Here is a 20805-nt window from a genome sequence, read left to right as displayed (position 1 = left end):
GTCCACTGCTTCATTTGATCACTCAATTGCCTTATCCTTTGCCTGTTTTAAAACTCCAATCCGAATACCTGCATCTGTGAGTACTCTTTTCTTTTTCTACAAATCAACCTGTTCATTGTTATTCCTGAATGGGTCACGTCCTGGTTTCCTCTCAGCGTGCTAGCATGTGTTTACTTTTTCATGCTAGCAGTTGGGTCCAATCCTGGACTGATTCTATACGGCTGACAATATGTACTTTTGCCATTCTATCTGGTCAATGCATTACCCTGCCTCAGCATACTGACTACTTTATTTATTATTTATGCAATACACATTTATTTTTATATTCTTGTATTATACCACAATGTATATCTATTAGTGAATATTTGTAATTTACGGTCTGTCCCTTTAAGATTACCACCTAGGATTAGTTGCACCTGAGGACCCAGGTGTATTTAAGGAGCTTTTGTATCCACAATTAGTTGTTTCCATGATTAAGGCAGCACACTGCTGAAACGCGTAGGACATATTTTGTCTTAATCCTAGGTTGCTGGGACTATTGTTCTATTTAAGTTGTTTATTTGGCTTTTTCTAAACAATAAATCCACTTTGATGTAATAACGCCTGGAAGGTTTGCTGGTTTCTTCTGCTGTTCATTCATTTACTATTGTTCCAGCTTAAACCTCAGCGTTTCCCGGACCCACAGACCTCATAGAGGTTGCTACAGGCACTCATCATTGGTACACGTCATAATACACGCCTCCGCAAGAGCCCACAATCCTCCACACAGCTGGAGCTCAGCTGATACAATCAGCAGATGCATGCTCAACCCTGTTAGGATCACTTGTCAGCGTGGCGTTGAGGGATTTGCTGGCGCGGGGACCCGCACTGTAGTGGAGAACCACTACAAACTACTGTGGTGAACGATCCGTTAGCCGCACTCTGAAGCCCATAGCCATATGGAGAAATAGTGCCGGGTGAGTAATCTCCTACATCTCATTATACTGACATTTCTGGATTGAACGTGTACCTTGTTCGGAGCTGTAAAGGGGGACTCTCTGTGTGTGTGTGTATGTATGTATATATATATATATATATATATATACACATATCCATCTTTAGACATGCATATGTATGTATCTGTGTGTTAAAGCTCTTTGCCTTCCTTTTTTTCTCTAACACCTGAGACCTCAGATCTTTGAGCCCTTATACCTTTTTTGTGCAATTTTTAAAAAAAATAATTTGTATTAGATGGTGTTACTTTGTTATGTATTTTTTGTGATACTTTTTTGTTTCAGTTAACTAGAGCTCTGAGGTCTCACTAACCAGACACATGCTAACTTCAATTGCCCTCAAGCAATCACGTTTACTTTCAACTTGTAATAAAAGCGAAAGACCCAACGTGTGGAAACACCCAAGATAAACCCTTATCGCTTGCGTATAACTGTTAGAGTTCCACTCATAATCTAACCCAAAATGTTTTGTTATGCATACTAAAAAAACTTTGCATTATACTTTCATTATTTATTTTACTCTCTTCATGTTATTTAGCTCTGAAAATTGTGACTTTTATAATTCTCAGAGCTGGAAATGCACACTGCTGAATTCTCAAGGCTCTATTATTATTATTGACTATTGAAAAACATTTGCAGTAAACAAGATGTCTTGTAATTACAAGGTATTTAGTGTTCCTTTCAGTATTTTTTTTGCCTATGTATATATATGAATGATTTATATATGACCCCTCAAATTAAATATGTTATATATGAAGCTTAGTTAATTTTAAAATTTACAGGAAATGCTTTTTTTTCTAGCCAGAAAAAAATCTTTTTAAAAAAAGTCATACATTTAAAATGTCATCTAGATACAATAATAAAAAATAACTTTAATGTTCCTTTAAAAAATCTAAGGTTTAGAAATCGTTAAAAATACAGATATACACAGGTCTGCATAAAAAAGTTTTTTATTCCAATAAATAACTAGGTTTACCAATAAATAAGAAATATTTGATCCCCGGAGAAAATTCAGGGAGCAATGTAGAGGGTGAGGGCATAACACCTCATAACTACCCCCTGGGGGGAATTTCCTTAAAGATGCCCCATTTCACAGTGTAGTTAGGGAGTTTAATGCCTGAGGTAATTTTATCTCCCTCATGGAAGAGATTTAAGACATAGGTAAAGAGAGGGGGATCGGGAAGGCGCAAGGAAATACATTGTAATGGTACAGAAGAATAAATGGTACTATGTACCCAATCAAACCAAAACCCAATCACAATATAAAAACATTTTGCTACATCCTTATTGCACATTATTTCTTGTTGTGAATTCATTTTTGTGTCTTTTTGAGAAGAAAAAAAATGGCATCGTTTCCACATTTGCAAAGGTCCAATCCAAAAGAAATATAGCCTTTTCATTGTCCTCCAATTTAGTTTTTCTGTTAATTCTAAATGTTTATATCTCCTACATTTCCAACTTCCAGATTTGCTCTTCTGGAAGCATAAAGAAAAAATAATTAACTTTAAAATTGTAGTCTGTTTATCAGTAGCATAAAATCAAAGGATTAATATCCTTTTTTAACAATTGTGACAGTTCTGTTAAGAATTTGAGGCTGTAGATCCTTATTTGTGGTTGATGAAGAATTAGAGGTGCCATGTTTTAGATATCTACTCTTCTGGGATGTGCACCTATGATAGGGGTGTGTACTAATTCTTTATCCAGTTATTGTAAAGTCTAAAATTATAAAACTTATTAGAGGTTCCAAAGCCATGAATCCTACAAAGAGGGAGCTCAGATTTTTAGGATACTTTATGTAAATGTTTAGAATGATTAGAATCTATGTTGCATGGTGTTCAGAGTCAATGTAGTTGTGGTAGGAGACTCAGGTTAAGAACCCTTGCTGCACAAGTGTCTGATTCATGGTCAGCTAAAGTTATGGCTTTTTAGTTGAGGTGTTGAGATTTGAGTGGTTCTAAAGATGTAGGTCTTTTAAAAAAAAAATGAAACCCATGAATTAAAGTGTTGTGTTGTGGGAAGATATGAGGCCTGATTTTAGGGTCTGTAGGCATTTTTAAAGGGACAATGAACCCAAATTTTTTTCTTTCATGAAAGTTGCTTAAAATTTCATTCTCTATCTGAAATAGAGCATCAAATTTTAAGCAACTTACTCTTGTAAGATGTATCGAGTCCACGGATTGATCCATACTTGTGGGATATTCTCCTTCCCTACAGGAAGTGGCAGAGAGAGCACCCACAGCAGAGCTGTCTATATAGCTCCTCCCTTAGCTCCACCCCCCAGTCATTCTCTCTGCCTGCTTAACTGCTAGGAAGGGCAAACTGAGTGTGGTGACAAAATCTATCATAAGATTTGGCGCAAATATCTTTGTTGGTGTGAATCCAAGGGTTACTCATAGAGTAAGATTAGGATTCCTAGAATTTTGTCTTTTCTCCAAGAAGGATTGGAGAAGGGATTATCAGCTAGTTCCACAAAGGGACAAATATTCTTTTACACAAACGTCTGGCAGATGTCCCAGACGTTCAAGCGTTTAGTCAGGCCTTGGTCAGGATCAAGCCTGTATTTAAACCTGTTGCTCCGCCATGGAACTTGGTTCTTAAAGTTCTTCAAGGGGTTCCGTTTGAACCTATGCATTCCATAGATATTAAGCTTCTATCTTGGAAAGTTTTGTTTTTAGTAGCTATCTCTTCGGCTTGAAGAGTTTCTGAGTTATCTGCTTTACAGTGTGACTCACCTTATCTTATTTTTCATGCAGATAAGGTGGTTTTACGTACCAAACCTGGATTCCTTCCTAAGGTTGTTTCTAATAGGAATATCAATAAGGAAATTGTTGTTCCTTCGCTGTGTCCTAATCCTTCTTCAAAGAAGGAACGTCTGTTGCACAGTCTTGATGTGGTTCGTGCTTTAAAGTTCTACTTACAAGCAACCAAAGATTTCCGTCAAACATCTTCATTGTTTGTTGTCTATTCTGGTAAGCGGAGAGGTCAAAAGGCTACGGCTACCTCTCTTTCTTTTTGGCTGCAAAGCATCATCCGTATGGCTTATGAGACTGCTGGCCAGCAGCCTCCTGAAAGAATTACTGCTCATTCTACTAGAGCAGTGGCTTCCACATGGGCTTTTAAAAATGAGGCTTCTGTTCAACAGATTTGTAAGGCGGTGACTTGGTCTTCGCTTCATACTTTTTCCAAATTTTCCAAATTCGATTCTTTTGCTTCTTCTGAGGTTATTTTTGGGAGAAAGGTTCTACAAGCAGTGGTGCCTTCTGTTTAAGGAACCTGTCTTGTCCCTCCCTTCATCCGTGTCCTAAAGCTTTGGTATTGGTATCCCACAAGTATGGATGAATCCGTGGACTTGATACATCTTACAAGAGAAAACAGAATTTATGCTTACCTGATAAATTTCTTTCTCTTGTGATGTATCGAGTACACGGCCCGCCCTGTCTATTTAAAACAGGTAGTATATTTTTATTTAAAAAACTTCAGTCACCACTGCACCCTATAGTTTCTCCTTTTTCTTCCTAGCCTTCGGTCGAATGACTGGGGGGTGGAGCTAAGGGAGGAGCTATATAGACAGCTCTGCTGTGGGTGCTCTCTCTGCCACTTCCTGTAGGGAAGGAGAATATCCCACAAGTATGGATGAACCCGTGGACTCGATACATCACAAGAGAAAGAAATTTATCAGGTAAGCATAAATTCTGTTTTCTAATTTACTCCTATTATCAATTTTTCTTCGTTCTCTCGCTATCTTTATTTTTAAAGCAGGAATGTAAATCTTAGCAGTCAGCCCATTTTAGGTTCAGCACCATGGATAGCGCTTGCTTATTGGAGGCTTACATCTACCCACCAATATACAAGCATAACCCAGGTTCTCAACCAAAAATGGGCCGGGCCCTATGCATCACATTCCTGATTTTGAAATAAAGATAGCAAGAGAACGAAGAAAAAACTATAATAGGAGTAAAGTAGAAAGTTGCTTAAAATGTCATGCCCTATATGGATCATTAAAGAAAAAAAAATGGGTTTAGTGTCCCTTTAAGGAAGGATGGGTTATTCTGAAAGAATTGCTCAGGAATATAGAGGTACAGGACCTATTGTAATTTAGTATCTGGTGATGGACCTGATATTGAGAAGTTTTGATCACTATATTATTTAATGGGAGAGCCTGATAGTATATGCCAGGGAGAAAGTGACTATTCTTGTCTTGTTGTTGGATGGTATGGTATGCCATGTTGGAGAATTGGTTGATGTATATACTGTGGAATAAGGGACCTATTGTAGTGGATTCTCTGGATTGTGGGCCCAGTAATTGCGAAGAATGAGATTTTTGGACCTAGTTCTGAGGAAAAATCAAAGGTAAAAAATCTATTGTGGGAAGCTGTGGATAAAGATACTGTAGTGTGATATTAAGTGAACAGTTATAGGGTAGTCTGTGGCTTGTGGTGTAGTCTTGAGTTTGTGGGCCCTGTTATAACATAGTCTAGAGATTGTTTGCCCTATTGTAACATAGTCTAGAGGTTGTGGAATATATTGTGCTGGGTTCTAGAGTATCTGGACTATGTTGTGATTGAGTATGTGGATCCTGTTGTGATGGAGTCTAAAAGTTCTGAGCAATATTGTGACAGCGTTTAGAGGTTGTGCACCAAGTTGTGATGGAGTCTGTAGGATGAGGGTTATGGTGTTATGAAGAGTGGAGTGGTTGTGTGCACTGCTGTGATTGAATCTAGCGGCGATGGTTATTTTTTTGTGATGGAGTCTACAGGATTTGAGTCATATTGTTGTAGAGTCTAGAGGTTGTGATCCATATTGTAATAGAGTCTGGAAGTTTTTGGCCATGTTTTGATGAAGTCCAACAGTTTTTTAGCAATTTCATTATAAAGTATAGAGGTTATGGACCCTATTGTGATGGAGTCTAAAGGTTGTGAACCTTGGTGTGACAGAGTTAATAAGTGGACCATGGTGTAAAGGAGTTAAAAGTAAGTGGGGCCTGTTGTGATGGAGTTTATAGGTTATGTGACATGTTGTAATGGAGTTAAAAGTTTGTAAACCACGCTGTAATGGAATGTAGTGGTTGTGGCCCTTGTTGTAATGGAGCGTAGAGGTTGCATGCTGTGGTTTTACAGAGTCTGGAAGTTGTGCGTCATATGGTGACCAAGTCTAAAGGTTCTGAGCCATGGTGTGGATGAGCCTAAAGTTCTAGTCTTCTTATGAACAATTTTTGAAGGAGGACATCCTATTCTGTAAGAAGCTGAGAATGAGCACCCTGTTGAGTGGTAGCCATATTGGGGTTGGAGCCATATTGGTAAAGTCTGAAGTTGAGGTTCCTTTTAAATGGAATCTGAGACTATGGGTCACATTGGAAAGAAACCCGGGGGTTGCACTTTATTGTTGAAAGGGCTTCCACGTTGTGTATGACAATTCTATACAGATTAGTGTGGATCTGAATGACTTATCAGACTGAGAAATAAATACTCAAGCTTTTAAAGCCCTTTACACCATTGTCCCATTTTTCTTTCTCCTCTTTCTTTTTTCTTCTTCAACACTTCATCCCCCATCTTCTTTTTCCTACTTCTTTTGCATCAAACGTCTGTCTCTACACCCCTCAGTTTAGGGACAAGGATTCGTGGGGTGACACCAGCATTCAAGTCTGATTCAAACTCAAGGAGCTGCCCCATAAAGTTCAGGTTTGGCGAGATAATTGGACGTTTTCCCTTCACAAACTTATAGGCATCGCCCACTGTCATCAACGTGTGCTTCATGAGGTATGCAATGACAACCGTGGCAGACCTAGAGACCCCTGCCTGGCAGTGAATAAGCACCCCCTTGCCTTGCTGTTGAGCCTCTTCTGGAAAGGGAAACAAAAACATAAGGTCAGTCCCACATAGGAACAAACTTACTGTAATAGAAACATAGATTTTAAAGGCTGACAAGAACCAGAAGGTCCAGTAAAGGAACACTAAAAAAAAATTAAACTTTCATGATTCAGATAGAGCATGCAATTGTAAACAACTTTCTAATTAGCTGCTCCTTAAAGTGTCAGTAAACCTTAAAAATAATGTTATATAATTCTGCACATAGCATATATAACATTATATTAGCCAAACTTTCTAAAACATAATATACCCTTTTAATTTTTTTTAAAAAATGGCTGTATTACAGACCCGCTCTCTGTGCTCTTCTGAGCCGGTCTGTTTGTTTCACACAGTGCATCAGGCCAGCTGTATAGTCAAAGCCCGGCCCGACCGCGCCATTATACACAGTGCAGCTCGCTCCTGCTGTCAGACAGAGCAGGAGCGAGCTGCACTGTGTATTATGGCGCGGTCGGGGTGGGCTGTGACTATATACAGCTGGCCCGATGTAGTACTCTTCGGCCTGGGACTGGAGTTTTAAGTAGTCCTGTCAGCGTCTCAGTGAGAGCATGGGTAAAAGTTAGTCTGGAAATGCAGAGAGAGAGTCTTTTTGCGAAACCATCCAGACTCATATTAACAGCTCCACAAGCAATCAGCGTTGACGAGTTTCGCTGGCCGCTTTTTTCTCAAGTCCATGGCAGAGGCGACACTACTATCTGTCACACTTGAAGGGCCGTGTTCCTGTTCCACGGCATAGATACCGGTAAGATCGTTTAATTTTACTTTCATCATGGATGTATTGTAATTTCAACTGTTTATCTAAGAGGGGCTACAACCTTTCGGGGATACCATTAACATAGGGTCTCAGGCTCCTTTTTGTATCTAGGAATCAAGGGTTAATATCTCCTGAGGGGGATTATTGAACAGGGGGGTTTATAATCATGTTTGTTATGTGATTCTGTCTGCTACTGTGTAGTGTTGCTTAGGCTCATGGCTATTTTGGAACTATGTATAGTGACGCAGCCTTTTCAGTCGGGTGCGATTTTGCATGGACTGCACGGTTTACCTTGTGACTCCGTTTCCGCTTTCCTGACCGCGTGGCGACAGAGAAATCCTGGTCCGCTGATGTCTGGTTCTCTGGAGGTGGCAGTGTCCCAGTTATGGAGGATTCTTGGAGACGGATGTCTCTGATTCAGAATCTACTTCTTGTGAAGAATTTAAATGGCCCGGGTGATGCATGCCCTTCAGTTATGTTCCGAATGCCGTTTTAGAGTGCTCTGTTCCTCGGGATCGGGGAATCAGGTGCCCACTGAGCCATCCGCCTCTGGGGATTCTATTTCTCACGAGACGAGTTCCCTACCACCAACTCTTACTACGCATGCAGGTAACCCAAACGCTACTTATCCTTTTTAGGGAGTGTGGCCTGTTCCCACCAGAGGTTACAACACGTTTCCGCATGGCTATATCTTTGGTGCTGGTGCATCTGCACCTCCTGGAAGTGTGCTTACAATATTGTCAGTGTTTCGTTAACTGGGACTTGTCAGGCGTGGGATCGCCTGGTCCAGTTCAGCCTTCTGGGGGAGTGACTGCCCCTGAGGCCTCAGGGGGTCAACCTTCGGGGCCAGTGTTTCCCTTTGTCCCGACGGAGGTATGTTGCACCTTTCGTTATAAACTGGCGCGCCTTCGTGTTCTACTAAGGCACGTTTTTGGCGTTGCTGGAGGATCCCACTCTTTATGGGTCTGGGGATTCTCTTCGACTTGCTCTTGCTCTTCGACTGGCTTGCATACATAGACATAAGGGGGTGAAGTAATCTTCTTGTAGTCTTTGTTATTTGTGTATCCTTCAACAGTTCTGAGCTTGGAAGTCTCGGACCCCTGTTGGGCTAGTCCTGCGGGTCTGTCCGTTCTTCCTGGGTGATAATATACGGGTTGCCTATCTTTTATTTTCATCCGGTGAGGATGATTTTTATTTGGTCTAAAGCTCATGTTGTGATGTTTCCTTTGGGAACTTTCTTCTCTGGAATTGATACTCGCGATTTGTGGTCGCACTGTTTACAAAGTCTGTCTGACTGTTCTTTATCCCTCCATCATCGGGGGAGACTCTATGTGGCCTTGACAGTGCTGGGGCCCTTGGTTTCAGGCTTGTCCTGACTGGGTACAAATCTTTCTGTCTTTGAGGCCTAGTTCAGACACGTGGCACCTTTTTATGTCAGGTTGGTCAGGTGAGGGTGCCTAGTGATCACAATATGATTTGTGTTGTTTTCTTGTTTTATTTTTCAAGCTTCAACTAGCATCCTGAGAGGACTTGAGGGTCCGTGGTTGCTTTGGGGCATGGGGAATTGGTTCAGTCCTCATTTGCCTTTCAATCTAGTGGGCTCCGTTGAGATCCGCGGCGACATGCTCAATCATTTCCAATTTTTTTTTTTTTGAGGATTTAGGTCCTTCATCCCGCCCTTATTACGGTATTGCCTTTCATGGTCTCTTCGGAAGTGTCCTTTTAGGATTTGTTCCTTTTATAGGTTCTCTTCCTTTGGGTCCAGACTTTCTGGACTTCGTCCAGTTTTTCTGGTGGCTTTGGCCGCTTAATTAGGAAGTGAAGGCTGTGAGGCTCTGTCTTCCTTCGGGAGTTAGTCGTCTCCACATCAGGGGCGATAGGAGGTGTTGTCTCTTTTTTCAAGCTTTTTGCTTAGGGGATGTGTTTCAGCCTGGGTTCGGGATGCTTTGCATTCTTCTCCCTTGGGTGTGGTCGCGGTCTAGTACCTTGCAGCAGGGGTGTTGACCTCCGGCTAAGGGTGTTCTCTTCCCTTTGGGCTGGGAATTACGAGTGAGTCCTGTACCCGTTCTCCGGGTTTCCCGGTTCTCATGCCCTGTGAGGTCTGATTGCTTCAGACGGGGTATTTTGTGTTCCCTGAGGGTGTTTGTTCTAGGACGATTCTGGGTCCCGGGTCCAGGGTTCTTGTCTTGGATCCTTCTTGGATGTCTGGAAATTTATGATCCTGTGGACTAGTTCGGGACGACCCAGTTTTTTTTCAGGGACCCTATGTTGTGACATAGGAGCTGGCTCATTGGGCTTGCAAGCAGGTAGGCCAGAGTTCACATCTTCCTTCGGGTACTGGTTATAAACTTAAGGCCTGACTTGTTTTTCGGATGGAGTGTGCTCCTCTATGGGGAGTTTTTTCTTCGTTGGGTCAACAAGGGTGTCTGGATGATTTTTAATTCTGTCCGTGTTTTGATCATGCTATGGCTTCATGTCTTGTGGGCATGTACGCTGTTCTTTCTGTGCCCTTCCCTTTTGAGGGGATAGTTTGTCTTCCTTATGAGCTGGGGTTTCCTCTCTCTGGAGGGTCTTTGTCCTGCCCTGTGTGTAGGAGGTTGGATCAGGTGGCTTATTTCTGTAAGGGGCAGCATCTGATGCTCTGTGGGCTCTGTTCCACCTGTTGGAATTTGATCTCTCTATGTAGAGACTGTCTAAGAGAGCTGTGACAGGTCTGCCTACAGATCTATGGCTCTTTTCTCTGTTTCAGGTCCCAGGGGGTTCTCCTTGGGAGTTCCTTATTTTGGTGGAGCGGATTGGGTTGGCACCTAAGCTCTGTTGGGGTGGTTGAGTCCCCCCTTTTTTCTTTCCATTCCCGGGGGCTTGTGGTTGGGGTCTTTCTGTCCCCCCTGTCTATCAGACATGTCTGTCGTTTGGGCTGGTCCGGTGTTGGAGCAGGATCTGAGATCTGTTGCTCTGCTAAATTTGTCCTCGGAGCATTTGAGGTAAGGTTAGCCTTTTGAGGTTTCTCCATTTTCAAGATTTGTGGGAAGGACTGGCGGCTCTTAATTAGCCTGTGACATTATCCGCTGGTTAGTGGATACTTAGCAATCTAGGATCCTATCTTCAGTTGCTCTCTGCTTGCCCTGCAAGTATTTAAGTTTCAGAGTAATTTTTAGATGACTGCAGCTTGCAGTGTTTTTGCTTCAGGTGTTTGTCAGACCTATCTGAGCTTGCTGCACAAGGTTTCGTTTCTGAATATTTCTGAGCTACCTTTTTGCGACTTGGGAGACCTTTCGTCTTCCGTTGCTTTTTAGAGTGCGGTTGCACTGTGCTAGGGGAAGATCCTCTCTGTTTCAGATTCCCGGTCTTATCCCATGGTTTCTGTTTCTGGGGTCTGGACGTTGCCTCCCCTTGTTTCTGTGAGACTGGTTGGGTCTCTGTTAGGATTAGATAAATAGAGGCGCTGGTCTTCAATATTATGGTGCACACTGAAGAAAGAAAACTTGACTTGTGATTTGCAGAAGTTAACAACAAAATAATGTGCAGTATACTCACTCCGAAAATTTCAGAGTTCAGCTTCTTCATAAGGATATATATCCTGGTTTTCCCATGATGTGCTTTAGTATCTATAAACAATGGAAATTGCACTGCAGGTGATTGTATCTTTAAATTGATATAAAGTGCAGTATACTCGCTCCGAGTAATTCGGAATCCGGCTCCTCAAAGATAGTTGGTAACTTTAGAATACTTCCAAAAAAGGCAGCAAAAATACTTGTTGTATCAAACAAATATTTATTAAAACGTATTAAAAAGCTCTTTTTCAGATTGGCTCTACGCGTTTCAACGACTAAATCGTCTTTTTCAAGAGCAGTAAAAAACAATTGGAAGAGCACTTCCAATTGTTTTTTACTGCTCTTGAAAAAGACGATTTAGTCGTTGAAACGCGTAGAGCCAAGCTGAAAAAGAGCTTTTTAATACGTTTTAATAAATATTTGTTTGATACAACAAGTATTTTTGCTGCCTTTTTTGGAAGTATTCTAAAGTTACCAACTATCTTTGAGGAGCCGGATTCCGAATTACTCGGAGTGAGTATACTGCACTTTATATCAATTTAAAGATACAATCACCTGCAGTGCAATTTCCATTGTTTATAGATACTAAAGCACATCATGGGAAAACCAGGATATATATCCTTATGAAGAAGCTGAACTCTGAAATTTTCGGAGTGAGTATACTGCACATTATTTTGTTGTTAACTTCTGCAAATCACAAGTCAAGTTTTCTTTCTTCAGTGTGCACCATAATATTGAAGACCAGCGCCTCTATTTATCTAATCCAAATTCTACTCACAGTCCTGTTGGGAGAGACTGTTAGAAGGCTGCGGTCACCTAAGAGGGGAGTATTGTGCTCTATTCTAGTCATTCTGTACATTGTGTTATCAACATCTAACATATCTGTATAGTTTTTGTAATTATTGGGTCTCTGTTAGCCTGACCCGGTTTCTCTGGTTTTTAGCTCTGTGTTTGTGCCCTTTTTAGGGTTTTTTTCTGGGGTTCCTTATGCTAGCTAGAAGCTAGCTCAGCATACTAATGCACTGTGGCTACTCTGCACTGTAGTAAACTGAGGGTTGCAAGTTCGATCCCCGGCGAGGTCTACTCAGCCTTTTCTCCTTTCGAGGTTAATAAAATGAACAGCGCCTTGAGTCATTTAAGGGAGATTAGCCGCGCTTTGCAAGTACAATCATGTTTTCTCTGTGCCTTTTCTTCTTTGTGGAAGAATACGGTAGTTTGTTCCCTTTCTTTAGTAAGGGGTGTGTTTGGAGAACAACTGCTGGGCGACGGTGTCTCTTGGAGGCTGTTGACTGAGTCGAGTCTAGTTCCTGCGGTCTCTAGCTAGGCTGTGGACTATCTGTGGGTCAGTGTCCTTGGGCCTTTTTCCTTTTTTTCAAAGTTGTTCTCGGCTTCGGACGAAGCAGGGTTTTGTTGGGTTGGAGTTTTCAGACCTGGTGCCCTCAGAACGGGCCGCCTCTTGTTCCCTCCCGTTTTTTTATTCAGTGTCCTCTATAGCTTGGGTATTGTTTTCCCAAAAGTAATGAATGCAGCTGTGGACTCTTTCCATTTATGAAGAAAAACATAAATTATGCTTAAATAATAATAGATAGAGATAGATAGAGAAAGATATATGCTAGATAGAGATAGATTCATTTATATATGAGATAGATATATAGACAGATGATAGATAGATGAATGATAGGTATATATAGAAAGACATTGACAGATGAATGATAAATAGATAAACATACTCAAAATACTTTTCAATAATTTGCAGCGATGGGCGGCAAATTTAAATGTATATGAATAAATACATATACAGTATATTTATGTGTTAATATGTGTGTATATAAACATATTAACAAATAAATATATATGTGTAAATGCATTTACATATATATATTTATAGGGATAAAACAGTCCCCATAGACCGCAATATAAAGACTTTTCAGTTTCCATTATTTTTTTAACATCCCACACCCGCCAACTTTAACCCCTAAAAACTACTTTGTGTAGATTTTTTTTATTATTAAAATTTTTTCCAAATTAAAAAAATACAAAAAAACGACAGTATACTTTATTTTGGCGGTAAATGGGCAATATTTTTAAAATGAACCAGCGATCTGATCTCTGGTTAATTTTCAAAGCGCTAATTGCTACTGCGAACTTGTGGTAGCAATAACCAGCCACTTGTAATTACTGGTTATTTATTGCGAGCCCGATAAATTAGCGCTCCACTTGTAATCTAGCCCTTTATATGACAAAGTGTTTACCGTATATATGATAAGGCTGAAAACTTACCTATGAACTCAAAAGCTTCCTCAAAGTACTGTCTGAGGTCTTGCTTACTGTTGTCTGTGGCTGGCAGTCTCTTGTATCGCAGTCCCCCGGACTCTGCATGATACAGTGGGAGGTGAGTGGTAACATTAAGGACATGTCCTATGTTTAGGGTGACCATACGCCCCAGGTCCTGGGCATCTTTCTCATTTCCCAGGAAGAGAAAAGGAAGAATGAGGCTCAGTTCAGCCTTTTCCAGGTCAGGCGATAACAGTAGCGCAGGGGGAATTTCTACTGGTGTGATGCTCTCTTCAACTGGAGGTTCAACTGAGGCTGGAATGAAAATATGCATCATTATACTATACTGAACCAGCTGTGCATCATTATATTATACTGACCCAGCTGTACATCATTATATTATACTGACCCAGCTGTACATCATTATACTATACTGACCCAGCTGTACATCATTATATTATACTGACCCAGCTGTACATCATTATATTATACTGACCCAGCTGTACATCATTATATTATACTGACCCAGCTGTACATCATTATATTATACTGACCCAGCTGTACATCATTATATTATACTGACCCAGCTGTACATCATTATACTATACTGACCCAGCTGTACATCATTATATTATACTGACCCAGCTGTACATCATTATATTATACTGACCCAGCTGTACATCATTATATTATACTGACCCAGCTGTACATCATTATATTATACTGACCCAGCTGTACATCATTATACTATACTGACCCAGCTGTACATCATTATATTATACTGACCCAGCTGTACATCATTATATTATACTGACCCAGCTGTACATCATTATATTATACTGACCCAGCTGTACATTATTATATTATACTGACCCAGCTGTACATCATTATATTATACTGACCCAGCTGTACATCATTATACTATACTGACCCAGCTGTACATCATTATATTATACTGACCCAGCTGTACATTATTATATTATACTGACCCAGCTGTACATCATTATACTATACTGACCCAGCTGTACATCATTATATTATACTGACCCAGCTGTACATCATTATACTATACTGACCCAGCTGTACATCATTATATTATACTGACCCAGCTGTACATTATTATATTATACTGACCCAGCTGTACATTATTATATTATACTGACCCAGCTGTACATCATTATATTATACTGACCCAGCTGTACATCATTATATTATACTGACCCAGCTGTACATCATTATATTATACTGACGCAGCTGTACATCATTATATTATACTGACCCAGCTGTGCATCATTATATTATACTGACCCAGCTGTACATCATTATATTATACTGACGCAGCTATACATCATTATATTATACTGACCCAGCTGTGCATCATTATATTATACTGACGCAGCTGTACATCATTATATTATACTGACCCAGCTGTACATCATTATATTATACTGACCCAGCTGTACATCATTATATTATACTGACGCAGCTGTACATCATTATATTATACTGACCCAGCTGTGCATCATTATATTATACTGACCCAGCTGTACATCATTATATTATACTGACGCAGCTGTACATCATTATATTATACTGACCCAGCTGTGCATCATTATATTAAAACAACCCAGCTGTACATCATTATTATATTATACTGACCCAGCTGTACATTATTATATTATACTGACCCAGCTGTACATCATTATACTATACTGACCCAGCTGTATATCATCATTATATTATACTGACCCAGCTGTACATCATTATATTATACTGACCCAGCTGTATATCATCATTATATTATACTGACCCAGCTGTACATCATTATATTATACTGACCCAGCTGTACATCATCATTATATTATACTGACCCAGCTGTACATCATTATATTATACTGACCCAGCTGTACATCATTATACTATACTGATCCAGCTGTACATCATTATATTATACTGACCCAGCTGTACATCATTATATTATACTGACCCAGCTGTGCAACATTATATTATACTGACCCAGCTGTACATCATTATATTATACTGAACCAATCACTGTGTAGGATGCACTCTATGGAGGCAGTGGACTCAATATTAGTAGTTAAATTGTAGAATCAAAGAGACATAAACGTGCCCCCCTAAAAAAAGCTCTAATATGTAAGAAAAGGCCAACAATAGTGAAATATAGCTTAGCAAACACCCTGCACTAAAATTAACATACTGACAGGGTTACTTGAAGAAATTGGAGATTGTATTCAGAAAACACTGGCAACATTGATAACAGTGATTTCCAGTTTTAATAAAATCCAAGAAAAAGCTCAAAGTTGAATAAAAAAGCTCACCCGGTTTCGGCAGATACAGCAGCCTTTTTCAAGAGCAGTTAAAATTACTATGAAAAAGGTAGCAGTGTCTACTGAAACCGGTGAACCTTTTTTATTCATACTTTATTTATCCAATTTCTGCAAGTAACCCTGTGAGTATGTTCCTTTTAGTACAGGCTGTTCGCTAAGCTATATTGCACTATTGGCTGACTGTATCACTTGGTAGCAACTAACGTGTTCTTGAGCTTTTTACGTACAGCGGAGACCATCTACAAACACTCCGACACAGTAAAGTGGATTGACATCACACAGTTTTTGGAGTCTTGTGGCATAGACAGGTCGGCATGGCGTATCCGTGAGTGAATCTGTTTGCGATACTGTTCGCTTATACCAAATGCCGATGCTGCATACTGGTTTGCACATCTGACACTCTCGCTATCTAGATATACAGCTCAAGGATACTTTTTGCTATTCCACTGAGTTAGCCCAGTGCCACTTTCATCATATGACTGACTTTCTGCCTTATGTGACACTGCATTTTTGATTTGTATGTGGTTTTGCCCATTTTATGGCTATATGGTATACTGTGTTGACAACTCTAATGCAGATATACCCAGCAACTTAAATACTCATTTCTATACTGTCCAGGCTGTGCCTTCCTGGTGATTTCAGGGGGGGTTCTGGGTACAGTGGAGGTGTAGTTAACTAGGTTCGTTGCTGCCCACTATCATTTTTCATCTTATACAATTGTCAAAATCTCCTGTATTTTGTTTACTGATCAGGCTGTGACAACTTAGATCCCCGTATGTATCTGTCCTGTTTTTACCTCCTTGGTGAGTTCAAGGGGGTTCAGGTTTCAGATGGGGTGTAGTTGGTCCTGCCTATAATCAGTCTTTTCTGGTTCTTGTAGTCATGACGATATAAAGCTTTGTTGCTGGTATCAGGTGACCGGTCACCCTTCTTATGCTTATAAGTGATATTTTTTATGTATGTATGTGGTATAAGGGTTTTCTCTACATTCTTTTGTCTTGTGAGCATCTTATAATTTATGCATTTGATTGCGCTGAGCATATATGTGTATAAAATACTTTTTGAAAAAGAGTGCTGCAATACCTGTCTTTTTACAGATAAATGTAATTATCTATCTTTTCTTCTTTATTTTGTTGCTGATATATCGCACCATTGTTGGCGTTTTCTTCTGAGGTTTTCTGCTGAGACCTGAGGTGAGAGAAAGAAGTTTGGGAAGCTCCTTGGGAAATATTGCGCCGCCATCTAAAAAACAGTTCTGTGCAGGCGGTGAAGGAGTAACCGGGGCTGGCAGCATCTTGAAATACAAGGGAAGTCATTGTGATTGTTATTTTTCTGTATTCTCACTAATAATCTGGCTTGTTGACTAATATGTAAGAGCATGTTGTTATTGCGTGACGTTGCTAAAAGTATTGGTACCTTTCCACTTTTTTAGGAAAACTCACAATTTTCTCTGAACTAGCTAAAGATTTACAGAAGTATTTGGTATGGTATCCACCATTCTTTATTTCAAATGTAATAGAACAGAAACTTTACTTTTGATTTAATATATTACTTTAAACAGTTAAACAAATGAGAATGTCATGGACAAAAATATCGGTAACTCTTAAATTAATATTTTGTAGCACAGCCTTTGGAGACAATGGGGTATATTTATTATAGTGCGGACGGACATGATACGATGTAGCGTATCATGTCCGCCGCACATCAATAAATGCAGACAGCATACGCTGTTGACATTTATAATTGCACCAGCAGTTCTTGTGAACTGCTGGTGCAATACCGCCCCCTAGCAGGGGGTGTCAATCAACCCGATCGTATTCGATTGGATTGATTTCTGTCCGCCGCCTCAGAGCAGGCGGACAAGTTATGGAGCAGCGGTCTTTATGGAGGCTCGCCGGAAATACGAGACATCAATCTCCATATGGAGCTTGATAAATTTACCCCAATAAGTGCAATTAAGCACTTTCTGTAGCTCTGAATACGTTTTCTACAGTTTTCCACTGGGATTTTAGCCCACTCTTCTTGAGCAAACTGCTCCAGTTCTCTCAGATTTTCCAAGATTGTGTAAAAAAAACATCAATCTTAATTGTTTTCTTGCAAAATTAGCACTTAGAATTTCCCACTGTACCCCCTGCCCCTAGTGGAACATTTTAGAATCTTAAGTTTAATTCTGCCAGTTCTGAGCATGAGCATATCTGACTCCCTGTTTATCTAGTTTATTCATTTAATACTAAACCAACTCTGAACGTTTTATGACATCATGCTAGAAAAGCTTCCTGTAGAGACCACAGCCTCCTTGTTAGGCTGTGCCAGAAAGTAATGGACACTGCACAAATAAAGATTACAAATAAAAAAAATAAAAGTTAAAATCCATTTAAATAGATAAATCATAGATATTGCAATGATTTCTATTAAGTATATGCTACAGTGTGGAACACGTTTTAGAGGCATTCACTGTTAGGAAAGTAATTTTCTTTTTTGCAGGCCCTGGGCACGTCCCTGGAAGCCTTTGCTATATAAGCAAGCGCCTACACATATGAGTAAATCACTCTGAAGTATGTAGAAGGAGTGTACAGAATGCACTGTAGCATCACTGTGTGTGTGTGTGGGGGGGGGGGGGTGACACTACAATTTTCAGAATTAATGTAAGAAGTCAGAAATTATGTTCTTATCTATTAGAATTTTTTCACTTTTCCAGGACTAATGGAGTACTGGAAGTTTCGATCTGTGCCTGTAAACTCCTACTTGCTGTAAATCTGTGATTTACTGCCATACACTTCCTTCTCTTTGGGTTAGTGTATGACAGGAGAGATTTAAATAGTGTGACATAATCACGCACAGCTGTGGCCCTCTGTTCCCCTTTTTACACACTGGTGCTTTCCTGTGTTTGTTTTTTTGTTAAAGGGATATTGAGCTCATCATTTAATGTCCCCTTAAAGGGACACTGAACCCAAATTATTTCTTTCGTGATTCAGATAGAGCAGGAAATTTTAAGCAACTTTCTTATTTACTCCTATTCTCAAATTTTCTTCTTTCTCTTGGTATCTTTATTTGAAATGCAAGAATGTAAGTTTAGATGCCGGCCCATTTTTGGTAAACAACTGGGTTGTTCTTGCTGATTGGTGGATGAATTCATCTACCAATAAAAAAGTGCTGTCCAGAGGTCTGAACCCAAAAAAAAGCTTAGATGCTTTCTTTTTCAAATAAAAATAGCAAGAGAACGAAGAAAAATTCATAATAGGAGTAAATTAGAAAGTTGCTTAAAATTGCTGCTTTATCTGAATCACAAAAGAAAAAATTTGGGTTCAGTATCCCTTTAATTACAAGTGAAGTGCAATTGATAATGCAAGGTGCGTTATTCTAAGCTCAACCTCTCGCTATCAGTAACACTCCCTCTGATATTACTTGGTTACGTAACGTTCTTGGTTAAAATGTTTAAACAAAGCATTTTTTAATGTGCCCGACACATATATACTGCTTCTATACTTTCAATGGATAGCGCAAAGCGGTATTATTGTGCTTGTTGGATACGTTTTGCACTTGCACACAGTCAGTTCTAATATAGCCATGTTATAAACGTTATACTCTTGTTTTTGTCTACTCAAAAACATGTGAAATTATATAGAAATAAGTTAAAAAAAACTTCACTACCTGAACAGGATTTTTGCCCTCAGCTTTACACATTCACGTTATCTGACATAAATAATTTTAGTATGGCCCCTCATAGAAATCTGTTACCCAAGGGCATCCGCTCTATCTGACATGAGTACTGCAGCATGCATCATACTACCTCCTTGTGCGATAAATATCAGCTGTGCAATTAAAATAGCAGCAAAAAAATACACAAAGTATTGAAGCGCAATATCTTGTGAACCACCGGTGTTAATGCTCAATATTGCTGGCATTTTTGCACTCTACTTGTAACCTATGCTAAAATGTTTAATTAAGGAAAAGTAAAGAGCATTGCAATATATATTCATTGTTTATTTTTGCTTGCTTTAAAATACGTATTATGTTTGTTGCAGTGCCACCATGTTATGTATGGTGACATTTACCTACACATGATTGGTTAGTTCTGATCACAAGCTCATTTATGCCTACTTGGCCACAAAAATGGAGATATTGAACATGCATTCCACTAGATTTGTTTAAGAGGTGTACCCCTGAACCGCTCTTGATTTTCAAAATCTTGTAAACTGCGCAAACAAAAACACAGTGTTAGGTGATTGTAAAACATTTTGTTTTGTACAATCCTTCTTTCCCTTTAGATATTGTTTTATCTCACCTTTTCCATTTCCGACACCATCATTTTCACTTAGTGGCTCTAGCAGAAGATACAGGCTGTGCAACCTTCGGTTTGATCCCCCAACTGGAGATGGAGGGAGAGTAGAGGATACAGGGGGAGGAGCAGGCAGCGATTCCTCCATTTTCTCCAGTCCCCTGCAATCTAGTAGCAGTGGTGCTCTCCCTAGTGTACATCCATGAGTTCTCGACATCTTCCTTGCCAGCTCATCTGGCCAAATGGCCCGGACACTGTAATCATCATCTTCATCGTAGCTGACCCTTGACCCTCCCACAAATTGTGGATCGAAGGTCACAATAGGGTCACAGCTGCAAGATGAGCCTACAGATTTCTTGGGAGGACGAAGGAGGCGCCAACAACCTCGACAGCCACATTTTAATGGGTGAAGAGCCCAGCGAAAACAGGACGGGGAGTGAGATGATGGAGATGGAGGAGAAACCCTTCGTCGGGTGAAGTTCTCTCTGGGCCAGCGTACAGGTGGAAGGAGCGGTAAAGGCCCAGGTATGGTGAGGTCGGCATGGGACGGAGCTCTGTGTCCTGGTTGGAGACCTCTCACCTCAGGAGCAAGACAAGCATGGGGCATGGCTCGTAGGGGAAGCGATTGAGGACGAGGGAGGGAAGCTGTGCGTTCTTCCAGAGGCACAGGAGGCATGGTGCTGGAATGAAATAATAAAAGACATAAAAATGTTGGTAAAAAAAAAACCATCAAGTTGTTT

The 20805-nt window shown here is 40.1% G+C and overlaps 1 protein-coding gene across 1 annotated transcript in view; it reads right to left on the bottom strand.

Moving 5' to 3' along the window:
* Window positions 1–4863: 4863 nt before the first annotated feature.
* LOC128635741 (dual specificity protein phosphatase 5) overlaps window positions 4864–20805 on the bottom strand; it is a 23326-nt gene continuing 7384 nt past the window's right edge. Inside the window, exons 2-4 of the mRNA XM_053688856.1 lie at window positions 20072–20745; window positions 13445–13753; window positions 4864–6831 (exon numbers count right to left, since the gene is read on the bottom strand). Coding sequence (XP_053544831.1) covers window positions 6566–6831; window positions 13445–13753; window positions 20072–20741 — 1245 coding nt within the window. The 5' untranslated portion in view covers window positions 20742–20745 and the 3' untranslated portion in view covers window positions 4864–6565. The remainder of the gene's footprint in view (window positions 6832–13444; window positions 13754–20071; window positions 20746–20805) is intronic.

The sequence above is a fragment of the Bombina bombina genome, chromosome 7 (genome assembly GCF_027579735.1).
Source record: "Bombina bombina isolate aBomBom1 chromosome 7, aBomBom1.pri, whole genome shotgun sequence".
NCBI lineage: Eukaryota > Metazoa > Chordata > Amphibia > Anura > Bombinatoridae > Bombina > Bombina bombina.
Note: the sequence above shows the minus strand (reverse complement) of the source record. Positions and strands in the feature narration are given on the sequence as shown.